The following is a 13,739-nucleotide window of genomic DNA, read 5'->3' on the forward strand; positions in this document are numbered from 1 at the left end:
GGCGTCCAGCCTTTCCCTGCACTCTTAGCTTCATTCATGTACGTCTCACAGAGACCCGGTGATGTGCACACTGTTGCCATTCCCTTTTACAGACGGGGAAACTGAGGCACAGCGCTTGACAGAGAGGACCAAGTCACTTGTCCAAGAATGTCACACACAAGAGAGTCAAACCCTCAGACAGATGAAGACACTGTTATTACCCCTATTTATTTATTTCTTGTTTATTGTTCTGAAAAAAGCAAAGGTTTTACTCGGGGAAGACAACAAGCTGCCAGGCTGTCTTGTGAACGAAGAGCACAGCCTTATTTTATTTTATTTATTTATTTATTTTTTTTGAGGTAGGGTCTCAGTCTAGCCCAGGCGGACCTGGAATTCACTCTGTAGTCTCAGGGTGGCCTCAAATTCACCTCCTACCTCTGCCTCCCGAGTACTGGCATTAAGGGCGTGTGCCACCACTCCTGGCCCTTTTTATTCACTTGAGAGAAAGAAAGAATGAACGGGCATGGGCACACCAGGAGACTTGCTACTGCAAATGAACTCCAGGCCCACATGCCACTTTGTGCATCTGGCTTCATGTGGGGACTGGGGAATCGAACCAGAGTTATTAGACTCTGCAAGCAAGCACCTTAACTGATGGACCATCCAACCTCGTTATTCCCTTTTTCAGATGAAGAAATTGAGATATAGTCAGAGACTGGTGGAGATCAACTCATTTGTCCAAGGATGCCACACACTTAAGATTCAAAGATTGAAACCGTAGACTGGTGGTCCATGCCTATAATGCCTGAATTTGGGAGGATCACACAGGAGATTGCCACCCAATTCAAGGTCAGCCAGGGCCACAGAATGAGACCCTATCCTAAGGAAAAAAGAGGCAGAGGTAGGAGGATCGCCAGGAGTCCGAGGCCACCCTGATACTACATAGTAAGTTCCAGGTCAGCCTGGGCTAGAGCGAGACCCTACCTCAAAAAAACAAAAATAAATAAATAAATAGATAAGAAATCAGGCGTGGTAGTGTACCCCTTCATCGGAGGATCACTGTTAGTTTGAGGCCAGCCTGGGACTGCAGAGTGAGTTGCAGGTCAGCTGGGCTACAATGAGACCTTACCAAGAAAAAACAACCCCCCCAAAAAAAAAAAAAAAAACTTACACAGAGGGCTGGAGCAATGAGCCAGCGTTTAAGGGCACTTACCTGCAAGGCCTGTCAGCCCAGGTTCGGTTCCCCAGTATCCCTGTAAAGCCCTATGTACAGAGTGGCAGGCGCATCTGGAGTGTGCAGTGGTGGGCGGCCCTGGGGTGCCCATTCTTTCTCTTGCTGTCTGTGCTTGCAAGTAAATAATAAACAAAAATATTTTTAAAAAATGATTTAAGCCGGTTGTGGTGGCGCACGTCTTTAATCCCAGCACTCGGGAGGCAGAGGTAGGAGGATTGCTGTGAGTTCGAGGCCACCCTGATACTACATAGTGAATTCCAGCTCAGCCTGGCCTAGAGTGAGATCCTACCTCAAAAAACCAAAAAAAAAAAAAAAAAAAAAAAAAGGATGTCTGTGTGTGAGTGTGTGTATGATTTATTATTCATTTACAAGCAGGGAGAATTGAACTGAAAGAGAGAATAAGAGTGGGTGCTCCAGGCTATCCCACAACTACAGACAAACAAGGTGCATGGGCTACTCTGTGCGTCTAGCTTTAAGTGGGTACTGGAGAATTGAATTTGGATTATCAGATGGATCTCCAGACATTGACAGGTCAGTGGTTAGGACTGGGATGGGAAAAGCTCAGGGGGTTGTGGAAGCCCAGATGATGTGATTAGTCAGATCTGAGCTATAAAGGAGGGCTTCCCAGAGGACTGACAATGTGAGCTGAGCCCTGATTAACCTCTAGAGCTAAGGTAGAGGCTAGTAGGCTGGGGGCGTGGCTCAGAGGTAGAGCACTTGTCTAGAACCCACAGTGAGGGGCTGGGGGCGTGGATCAGAAGTAGAGCACTTGTCTAGGGTCCACAGTGAGGGGCTGGGGGCGTGGATCAGAGATAGAGCACTTGTCTAGAATCCACAGTGAGGGGCTGGCGGCGTGGCTCAGAGGTAGAGCACTTGTCTAGAACCCACAGCGAGGGGCTGGGGGCATGGCTCAGAGGAAGAGCACTTGTCTAGAGTCCACAGTGAGGGGCTGGGGCGTGGCTCAGAGGTAGAGCACTTGTCTAGGATCCACAGTGAGGGGCTGGGGGCGTGGCTCAGAGGTAGAGCACTTGTCTAGATCCACAGTGAGGGGCTGGGGGCGTGGCTCAGAGGTAGAGCACTTGTCTAGATCCACAGTGAGGGGCTGGGGGCGTGGCTCAGAGGTAGAGCACTTGTCTAGAACCCACAGCGAGGGGCTGGGGGCATGGCTCAGAGGAAGAGCACTTGTCTAGAGTCCACAGTGAGGGGCTGGGGCGTGGCTCAGAGGTAGAGCACTTGTCTAGGATCCACAGTGAGGGGCTGGGGGCGTGGCTCAGAGGTAGAGCACTTGGTGAGGGGCTGGCGGCGTGGCTCAGAGGTAGAGCACTTGTCTAGAGTCCACAGTGAGGGGCTGGGGGCGTGGCTCAGAGGTAGAGCACTTGTCTAGAGTCCACAGTGAGGGGCTGGGGGCGTGGCTCAGAGGTAGAGCACTTGTCTAGATCCACAGTGAGAGGCTGGGGGCGTGGCTCAGAGGTAGAGCACTTGTCTAGAGTCCACAGTGAGGGGCTGGGGGCGTGGCTCAGAGGTAGAGCACTTGTCTAGGATCCACAGTGAGGGGCTGGGGGCATGGCTCAGAGGTAGAGCACTTGTCTAGAGTCCACAGTGAGGGGCTGGGGGTGTGGCTCAGAGGTAGAGCACTTGTCTAGAGTTCACAGTGAGGGGCTGGGGTCGTGACTCAGGTAGAGGACTTGTCTAGAATCTACAGTGAGAGGCTGGGGGCGTGGCTCAGAGGTAGAGCACTTGTCTAGATCCACAGTGAGGGGCTGGGGGCCTGGCTCAGAGGTAGAGCACTTGTCTAGATCCACAGTGAGGGGCTGGGGGCGTGGCTCAGGGGTAGAGCACTTGTCTAGATCCACAGTGAGGGGCTGGGGGCGTGGCTCAGAGGTAGAGCACTTGTCTAGAACCCACAGTGAGGGGCTGGGGGCGTGGCTCAGAGGTAGAGCACTTGTCTAGAACCCACAGTGAGGGGCTGGGGACGTGGCTCAGAGGTAGAGCACTTGTCTAGAGTCCACAGTGAGGGGCTGGGGGCGTGGCTCAGAGGTAGAGCACTTGTCTAGATCCACAGTGAGGGGCTGGGGGCGTGGCTCAGAGGTAGAGCACTTGTCTAGAATCCACAGTGAGGGGCTGGGGGCGTGGCTCAGAGGTAGAGTACTTGTCTAGAACCCACAGTGAGGGGCTGGGGGCGTGGCTCAGAGGCAGAGCACTTGTCTAGAGTCCCCAGTGAGGGGCTGGAGATGTGGTTCAGATGTAGAGCACTTGTCTAGATCCACAGTGAGGGGCTGGGGGCGTGGCTCAGAGGTAGAGCACTTGTCTAGGATCCACAGTGAGGGGCAGGGGCCGTGGCTCAGAGGTAGAGCCCTTGTGTGGTATTAGTAGCCCCTACCCTGGGTTCTATCTCCAATACTGTTATTGAATTTGTTTATGATAATAAAAGAACATTCTCAACCTTTTTCCAAGCTGTCAGACCATGTGGCATGGACACCATCCTGACCCTGACATTTCCCACCCGTTGCCTTCATGATTGTTAGCCTGCAAGAGTGTGGTGGGTCTCCTCTTTTGGGGAAGTGGGGTCAGGGCATCACCAGACTCCCAGCCCACAGTAGGATGGCCATTTCACCTGTGTGAGCTGTTTCTTCCCGTGTGACACAACTATCTTCCTGGGGTTGTTTTTAGGGTTAAATAGGGTATGGCACACAGAGTCTTTGTCATGGTGCCTGGAATGTTCCAGGTGCTTAGTAAACAGGAACCTTGATTAATCATCTCCTCCTCGTGGGAAAAAAATAGCCCTTCCTGGATCCCATTCAGTCCAACACCCTGACTCCCTGCTTAGTCTCCAGCTGCTGGCTGCCACCAATCCTTAGGTGTCTGCTGGGTGGCTGGGCCTGGGAGAGAACTTGCCTTTGACTGCTGGGGGGGGTGGGGTGAGTGCTGTGAACACACCGCAGTGACCCACTGCCCCACACATGCTAAGGGCACGGATGTGCTTGGCATGTGTGTGTGTATGTGTTTGTGTACCTATGTCTGACAGAGAGAGAGGGAAACATATCTGATTCAGACCCTGGCTCCTGGTTGAAGCATTATGTTGTATCTGAAATAGCTAAATTTTCCTGATTTCTGTTTGCTGTTTTGTTTGTTTCCAGGGAGGGTTTCCCTCTAGCCCAGGCTGACCTGAGAATCTCTGTGGTAACAGGCTGGCCCTGAACTCACAGCAGTCCTCCTGCCTCTCTGCCTCCCAAACGCTGGGATTAAAGGCGTGCACCACCACATCCGGCTATTTTCTTTTTTTAGTTTGTGAGAGAGACAGAGAGAGGACAGAGAGTATGGGTGTGCCAGGACCTCTTGCCACTGCATCTTGTGCATCTGGCTTTATGTGGATACTGGGGAACTGAACCGGGCCATCAAGCTTTGCAAGCAAGTGCCTTTAACCACTGAACTGTCTCTCCAGCTCTGTTTGCTTCTTTTTTGTGGTGCTAGGAGAATTCCCAGGGCCTTGTACATGCCCACTCTAAACTCCACTGTGCCACACCCCAGCCCTTCTCTGGTTCTCTGTTGTTTCCTCTCAAATCTTACTCTTTCAATCTCTTTTTCTCCCTCAGGCTGTCTTTTTGTTTGTTTGTTTTGGTTTGGTTTTGGTTTTATGAAGTAGGGTCTCACTCTGGCCCAGGCTGACCTGGAATTCACTATGTAGTCTCAGAGTAGCCTTGAACTCAGTAATCTTCCTACTTCTGCCTCCACAGTGCTGGGACCAAAGGTGTGCACCACCACTGCTGACATTTTTAGTCTTTAGTTGAGAGGCAGATAGAAAGGGAGAGAGCATGAATGCACCAGGGCCTCCAGCCACTGCAAATGAACTGTAGACACATGCACCCCCTTGTGAATCTGGCTTACGTGGGTCTTGGGGAATTGAACCTGGGTCCTTAGGCTTTGTAAGCAGCTGCCTTAACCACTAAGCCATCTCTCCCATCGTGGTTTGTTTTGAGATAAGTTCTCATGTAGCACAGGGTGAGGCTGTCCTTAAACTCCTGATTCTCCTGCTTATACCTTGTAAGTGCTGAGATTAGACATCTGTCACCACACCTGGGTTTCTTTTAACCAGTCTATGCCCTTTTCCATGTTAGTCAGGGCAGGTCAGGGTCTGCTGTGGTAACAGACAGCCCCAAATTTGCATGATTTAGGAGGACAGATGGCTCCTTTGATTCACATAGGTCATAGTTCTGTTAGACACGAGGGGCTCTGCTCTGAGCTGTCTTCCTTTCAGGGCCCACCTCTGCCCCTCCCTCATGCCCAGTACAAGACTGGACATGGAAAGTCATGAACTTGCATTGACAGCTTCCAATGAAAGTACCACTTCCTCTCAGTTCATCGATCACAGTAGGTCACTAACCTGGGTTCAGGAGGGCAAGGACCTGCCGCCTGGAAGCAAAGCTAGAGCCGTGGTGACCAGTGCTTATGACAGCCACGGCCTCTATCCCAGTCGGTCTCTGGTTGGCTCCTGTCTCTATGGTTAGGGTAGGCATATCTGGCTTTATGTGCAGGGAACGTTGTCATGGCAACAAAACCTAGTGTGTACTTTTTTTTGTTTGGTTTGGTTTTTCAAGGTAGGGTCTCACTCTAGCCCAGGCTGACCTGGAATTCACTATGTAGTCTCAGGGTGGCCGCGATCTCACTGTGATCCTCCCACCTCTGCCTCCCGAGTGCTGGGATTGCTCCACCACACCCGGCTTAGTCTCTATACTATATTTTATTTATTTATTTATTTATTTGTTATTTTACTTGGGAGAGAGAGATTGAGAATGGACACACCAGGGCCTCCAGCCACTGCAAATGAACTCCAGATGCATGCACTCCCTTGTGCATCTGGCTAATGTGGGTCCTGGAAAATTGAACCTCCTTTGGCTTTGCAGGCAAACACCTTAACCGGTAAGCCATCTCTCTATCCCTAGTCTATACTTTAAAAAATATATATATTTTATTTGTTTGAGAGAGAGAAGAAGTGGGGAGAGAGAGAGAGAGAGAGAGAGAGATTGGGCACGCCAGGGCCTCCAGCTGCCGCAAACACACTCCAGGCACATGTGCCACCTTCTGCATTTGGCTTACGTGGGTCCTGGGGCATCACACCTGGGTCCTTTGGTGGTGTACACAAGTGCCTTAACCACTAAGCCGTTTCTCCAGCACTAGCGTCTCCTTATTCAAGGCAGAGAGAGACACAAAACCAAAGAAATAGTGATAGAGGCAGTCCTTGACCCACCTTTACCTTGAGGCCTTTGGAAAGCTTGTGCTTTCTCAATTAAGTGGGGTTCCCTAATCCCAACAAGCTTGGGGACCGTGATCCCAGACAACCTCGTAGCCCTGGAAAGAGCTCGGGGTCCACCTTGGTGTCCCCTTGTGTCAGTACGTCTGGCCTTGACCTCCCTGGCTATGTCCCCCACAGAGCAAGCCCTGGAAGAAACTGAAGACGGTTCTGAAGTATTCGCCCTTCGTGGTCTCCTTCCGGAAACACTACCCTTGGGTTCAGCTTTCCGGACACGCTGGTGAGAGCTGGGGGCAGTGGGCAGGCAGAGCTGGGCAGAGGGTCCTGAGCAGAAGCCAACTTTAAAAAAAAATTTTTATTGACAACTTCCATGATTGCAAACAATATTCCATGTTAATGTCCTCCCTCCCCCCCACATTCCCCTTTGAAACTCCACTCTCTATCATATCTCCTGATCTCCTCTCAATCAGTCTCTCTTTTATTTTGATGTCATCATCTTTTCCTCCTATTATGATGGTCTTGTGTAGGTAGTGTGAGGCACTGTGAGGTCATGGATATCCAGGCCATTTTGTGCCTGGAGGAGCACATTGTAAGGAGTCCTACCCTTCCTTTGGCTCTTACATTCTTTCTGCCACCTCTTCCGCAATGGACCCTGAGCCTTGGAAGGTGTGATAGAGATACTGCAGTGCTGAGCACTCCTCTGTCACTTCTTCTCAGCACCATGGTGCCTTCTGAGTCATCCTAAGGTCATCACCATTTGAAAAGATAAGCTTCTCTATCCAAAAGTTAATATATGGGTATGAACATTAAGAGAAGTGATTACTGGGCAGTTTGATGAGCATAGTATATACATTTAGCCAGACACCAACAGATGTTACACCCCTAGGGCTCATGACTACTCCTGTTGTAGGTTTTCAGTATCAGGGATGTATTCCCTCCCACGGAGCAGGCCTCCTCTCAAATTAGAGGGCATTTGGTTTCCCCCATAACAGACATGTTTCTGTTGCACCTGTTGGCTCATTTGGTCTGGCTGGTCATTTATAAGGCTTGGAGTGTCCACTGTTGAGTATCTTCACTGGTGGTTTCTTTCTGTCCCATTGAACTGCATGCAGCATGGATTTTTCCAGCTTTCTGTCAGCTGATCTACATGGAGAAGGTTTTCAGCTCAGCTCCAGCAGGATTTCTCAGTGACCTTGCAGCCTAAGTATGTGGAGTTTTCAGCAATAGGGTCTTACCATCTATTCCTGGTGGGAAACCAAGGGCCTTAACAATGGCCTGTAATGTTTGGGGGGTGTCAGTGACCTCTCTGACCAACAGCTCACTGGAAGGTATCTCATCCCTGGCACTGAAAATTTTCAAGTAACAATCTATGGTTCCTGAGTGTTTTATTGTCCATAAAAGTAGGTTTCCATATGATTTATTTATATCCTGTTAGATTTGATTAGCCCTTCCTCCATCTTTCCTTTACTCAATCTCTTCCCCTGACCTCACTTAAGCCTTTTCATCCCCATTAATCTGTTCTTCTACTTACATATATACACTACCATCTTATTAAGTACCCTCCCTTCCTTTCTCTTCCCTTTATCTCTTTTCTAGTTTACTGGCCTCTGCTACTGAGTTTTCTTCCTACTCAAGCTCATGTTTCTCTCTCCTTCCTTCCTTCCTTCTGTCCTTCCTTCCTTTCTGCATTTTTTATTTGTTTGCTTTATTAAGGTAGGGTCTTGATGTAGCCGACTGACCTGGAATTTACTGTGTAGGCTCAGGCTGGCCTTGAACTCACAGCTATCTGCAGGCTTCCTACCTCTGCACTCATTGCTGGGATTAAAGGTGTGTACCATTGTGCCCGGCGTTTATTTGTTTTTGAGGCAGGGTCTCACAGTAGCCCAGGTTGGTCTCGAACTCACAGTGATCCTCTTACCTCAGCCTCCTAAGCACTGGGATTAAAGATGTGAGCCGCCATACCCAGCATACTTTGAAGTCCTGTGTAGCCCAGGCTGGCCTCAAAATGGTAGCAGTCCTCCTCCCTCGGTCTTTGGAGTGCTGGTATTACAGAAGAGAGCCACCATGCCCAGCGTGAATGAACTTACACACGCCCCAGTTGTTCATGCCTAGGGACTCCTGCAAGGTCTGCTCAGGAAGCCAGGTTCTCAACTCAAATCTCACGATACCCACAGAGGATCAGGAGCTCATGATTCACTTACAAAGCAATGGATGACACAGGGAGCTGTAAGCAGAACTGCTTAAGTGATGGAGTGAAGTAGCTTTTTCCCAAGCCAGGTGTGTGTGTGTGTGGGGGGGGGGTGTGGTTCCCACCAGTAACCCCAACACGTGGAGCCCTTGGGAAGTAGAGGTTCAAAGCTTCAAGGTCAGCTCTGGCTGTGTATCAAGCTGGAAATCTGCTGGATATGATGGTGCAAAAGAGCAAGAGCCTGCCTCAAAAAAAAAAGTAAAGAAAAGAAAAAGAAAAGAGAAAAGGGCTGGAGAGATGGCTTAACAGTTAAGGCGTTTGCCTGCAAAGCCAAAGGACCCAGGTTCGATTCCCCACGACCCACATAAGCCACATGCTCAAGGGGGCACATACGTCTGGAGTTTGTATGCAGTGGCTGGAGGTCCAAGCGCACCCATTCTCTCTCCCTCAGTCTCTTTTTCTCCCTCCCTCCCTCCCTCTCTCTCTCTCTCTCTCAAATAAGTAAAATACATTTTTAAAAAAAGAACCAGGTGTGGTGGTGCATGACTTTAATCCCAGCACTCGGGAGGCAGATATAGGAAGATCATTATGAGTCCGAGGCCAGTCTGAGACTACATAGTGAATTCCAGGTGAGATCCTACCTCGGAAAACCAAAAAGAACAAAAAAAAATATATAGAAAGAAAGGAAGTATGGAAGGGAGGGAAGGGAAGGAAGGAAAGAAAAAGGAAGGAAGGAAGGACAGAAGGATGCCAGCAAGGGAGCCCTGCCCTTCCGTGCCTGTCCAAGGTTTGTGTTTCCCAGCATTGCAGGAGGTCAGGCAAGATGGTGCTGGACGGAGAGATGGGAATGTTCTTTACCTGACGCCTGTCTGATCTTGTCATTGGTCCTTCCGCCCTCAGGGAACTTCCAGGCAGGAGAAGATGGCCGGATTCTGAAACGTTTCTGTCAGTGTGAGCAGCGCAGCCTGGAGCAGCTGATGGGAGACCCCCTGCGGCCTTTTGTGCCCGCCTATTACGGCATGGTGCAGCGGGATGGCCAGGCCTTCAACCAGATGGAAGATCTCTTGGCGGACTTTGAGGGGCCTTCCATTATGGACTGCAAGATGGGCAGCAGGTGGGCGGGGACAGCCATGGGGTCAGTGGTAGGCTTTTTGAAAAACAGGGCCAACATGATTGTGCCAGTGTGCGTTCTTTATTTACTAGGGAGAGAGTGAGGACGAGCGCAGCAGGGCCCCCAGCCACTGCGAACAAGCTCGACTCGCGCCACCTTGTGCATCTGGCTTACGTGGGACCTGGAGAATCGAACCGGGGTCCTTAGGCTTCACAGGCATGCACTTTAACTGCTAAGCCACCTCTCTAGCCTCTGTCCATTTTCTTGATTTAGACCATTCTGGTTAAGGGGTATGCAGTGCTATTTCTTGTTTGCTTTTATTATTATTATTTTGTTTGTTTGTTTGTTTGTTTGTTTGTTTTTTCAAGGTAGGGTCTCACTGTAGCCCAGGTTGACCTGAAATTCACTATGTAGTCTCAGAATAGCCTTGAGCTCACGGCAATCCGCCACCACACTTAGCTTTTCAAAAGAAATTCTCTATTTCTCTTTTAATTAAAAGAAAATGGTTTTTAAATTTATTTGCAAGGAGAGAATGGGCTTACCTAACTAAACTCCAGACGCATGCTAACCCTGGAATTCGCAGCCGTCCTCCTCCCTCTGCCCCTGAAGTGCTGGCATTAAAGGCGTTCGCCCCACGCCTGGTGAACCGAGGGCTCTGTGCGTGCTAGGCCGGCACTCTGCCCACGGAGAGAGCCCTCTCAGGCTTGCCAGTGCTGGGGTTTTGCGGGTATGGCAGCATGCCTGGTTTTCGTTTCTTTTCTTTCTCTCTTTCTTTTTTTTTTTTTTTTTTTCTCAAGGTAGAGTCTCACTCTAGCCCAGGCTGACCTGAATTCACTATGTCGTCTCAGGGTGGCCTCGAACTCACAGCGATCCTCCTCCTTGCCTCCCAGAGTACTAGGATTAAAGGCATGCGCCCCCATGTCCAGCCTATGGCGTTTTAATTTCTGATTTTTCTAGTTAATAAGGCAGAGTTAGATTTTCTAGTCAATAAGGGGGCAGAGGTAGGATCGCTGTGAGTTCGAGGCCACCCTGAGACTACATAGTGAATTCCAGGAAGCCTGAGCTAGAGCAAGACCCTGTCTTGAAAAAACAGAAAGAAAGAAAGAGAAAGAGAGAGAGGGAGGGAAGGAGGGAGGGAGGAAGAAAGGAAGAAATTGCGCACTTTTTCATGGTGATTGACTATTGGAAAATCTAGGGTTTTTTGTTTTTTTGTTTGTTTTTTTGAGGTAGGGTCTTGTAGCCCACGCTGCCGTAGAATTATTCTCAGGGTGGCCTCGAACTCACAGCAGTCCTCTTACCTCACTGTCCTTAGTGCTCGGATTAAAGGCGTACAACATCACACCTGGCAGAGAGAGAGAGAATGGGTGTGCCAGGGCCTCCAGCCACTGCAAACGAACTCCAGATGCATGTGACACTGTGCATATGGCTTTAAGTGGGTACTGGGGCATTGAACCCAAGTTGTTAGACTTTCCAGGCAAACACCTTAACCACTGAACTCTCTCTCCAGTCCTGGAAATCATTTTTGAAAAGCAATTGTTTGAGTGGCTCTTAGACCCGCTCTTTGCATCTGGCTTATGTGGGTAGCTTGGGAGTTGAACCGGGGCTGGCAGGCTTTGCAAACAAGTGCCTTTTACTGCTAAGCCATCTCTGTGGCTTTCTTTAAAAAAAAAAATAGGGCTGGAGGGATGATTTAGTGGTTAAAGTGTTTCCCTGCTAAGCCAAAGGACCCAGGTTTGATTCCCCGGGACCCACATTAACCAGATGCACAAAGGGGTGCACACATCTGGAGTTTGTTTGCAGGAGCTAGAGGCTCTGGCACTCGCTGACTCTCTGTGTCAAATAAATAAATAAATAAAAATAAAATTAAGAAAAAAATTTAGCCAGACGTGGTGGCACGTGCCTTTAATTCCAGCACTCGGGAGGCAGAGGTAGGAGGAAAAAAACATTTTTTTTTAATTTAAATTTTTTTTTTTATTTACTTGTACATGTGTGGTGGTGAGGGGATGTGGCCAGGGTCTCTTGTCCCTGTAGCACAAATAAATGCCTGTCTGGCTTTACATTGATGGCTAGAGAATTGAACCCAAACCTGCAGGTTTTGCACGTAAGCAAGTATCTCTAACTCCTGAGAGATTTCCCTCTCTCTCTCTTTTTTCTTATCTTTTATCTGTTCTTTTTAATAAATCTCCTCTAACTTCTTTTTTGTTATTTATTTATCTGAGAGCAACAAAGACAAAGACAGAGAGAGAAAGAGGCAAAGAGAGAGAGAGAGAGAATGGGTGCGCTAGGGCCTCCAGCCACTGCAAACGAACTCCAGACGCATGTGCCCCCTTGTGCATCTGGCTAACGTGGGTCCTGGGGAATCGAGCCTCGAACCGGGTCCTCAGACTTCACAGGCAAGCGCTTAAGGGCTAAGCCATCTCTCCAGCCCCCCCTTATTTTTTTTTTTTTTTTTTTGAGACAGGGTCTTGTATAGCCTAGGCTAGCCTCAAATTCACTATGTAGCTGAGGATGACTTTGAATTCCCGATCCTCCATCTTTCAAGTGCTGAGATTATAGGTATACAATACTATATCCAGTCTGTACACTGACTTTAAAATATGTCTTTGGGACTGGAGAGATGGCTTAGTGGTTAAGGTAGCTTGCCTGCAAAGCCAAAGGATCCAAGTTCAGCTCACAGGACCCATATAAGCCAGATGCACAAGGTGGCACATACATCTAGAGTTTGTTTGCAGTGACTGGAGGCCCTGGCATGCCCATTCTTTCTCTCTCTCTCTCTCTAAAATAAATAAAATATATATTTAAAAAAAACAGAGCCGGGCGTGGTGGCACACACCTTTAATCCCAGCACTCGGGAGGCAGAGGTAGGAGGATCACCATGAGTTCGAGGCCACCCTGAGAATACACAGTGAATTCCAGATTCCAGGTCACCCTGGGTCAGAGGGAGACCCTACCTCAAAAACCAAAAAAAAAAAAAAAAAGAAAAGAAAATTAAAATATGGCTTAGTATCAGGACACACGGGCCCCAGCTTCGTGCGTCATGACTTTCTTCGTCCCTCCGTGTGCTCAGGACCTACCTGGAGGAGGAGCTGGTGAAAGCCCGAGAACGGCCCCGGCCCCGGAAGGACATGTACGAGAAGATGGTGGCGGTGGACCCCGGGGCCCCCACCCCCGAGGAGCACGCGCTGGGCGCGGTCACCAAGCCCCGGTACATGCAGTGGAGGGAGACCGTGAGCTCCACCTCCACGCTGGGCTTCCGCATCGAGGGCATCAAGGTGAGGGCTAGCACCGGGGAGGCGGGAGGAAGCTGGTCTGGAAACTGGGGAGCTTGGGGGAGCCCCGCTTCTCATCTTTTGGGCGTGCCTGAGCATCTCGCCCGTTTCTTCCTCGTAACAGGCAGATCCAAGTCCAGCCTTCCTCTGGTCCAGCCCCCCTGGGGTCCCAAACTTGGGGTCCCAAACTTGGGTCACAGGCCCTCAGATCCATTGAGCCGTGTACCGCAAACGGACTCCAGACGCTTCTGCCCTTACGCGGGGGCTGGGGAATTGAACCTGGCTTGGCAGGCTTTGCAAGGAAGTTTTTTCAACTGCTGAACCATTTCCCTAGGCCTTATTTTTTCTCCTAATATTTTTATTTCTTTTTTTAAAAAAATATATATTATTTATTTATTTGAGAGAAAGAAAGAGGCAGAGAGAGAGAGAGAGAGAGAGAGAATGGGCGCACCAGGGCCTCCAGCCACTGTAAACGAACTCCAGGCGCATGCATCCCCTCGTGCATCTGGCTTTTGTGGGTCCTGAAGAATCAAACCAAGCTCCTTTGGCTTTGCAGGCAAATGCCTTAACCACTAAGTCATCTCTCCAGCCCCCATTTTTATTTCTTTATAGGGAAAGAGGCAAACGGAGAGTGGGTACTGGCCACGGCCTCCTGCCAGCGCAGATAGTCTCCAGACTCACGCAGTGCTCTGTGCACCGGTCCTTTTTTT

At 49.6% G+C, this 13,739-nt stretch overlaps 1 protein-coding gene across 1 annotated transcript in view; it reads left to right on the plus strand.

Annotated features, from left to right (window-relative positions):
• Window positions 1-13,739, plus strand: part of Itpkc (inositol-trisphosphate 3-kinase C) — a 28,068-nt gene that overhangs the window by 3,700 nt on the left and 10,629 nt on the right. Inside the window, exons 2-4 of the mRNA XM_045134170.1 lie at window positions 6,642-6,741; window positions 9,550-9,763; window positions 12,828-13,032. Of these exons, the coding sequence (XP_044990105.1) occupies window positions 6,642-6,741; window positions 9,550-9,763; window positions 12,828-13,032 (519 nt within the window). The remainder of the gene's footprint in view (window positions 1-6,641; window positions 6,742-9,549; window positions 9,764-12,827; window positions 13,033-13,739) is intronic.

This window comes from Jaculus jaculus, chromosome 14 (assembly GCF_020740685.1).
Source record: "Jaculus jaculus isolate mJacJac1 chromosome 14, mJacJac1.mat.Y.cur, whole genome shotgun sequence".
Taxonomy (NCBI): Eukaryota; Metazoa; Chordata; class Mammalia; order Rodentia; family Dipodidae; genus Jaculus; species Jaculus jaculus.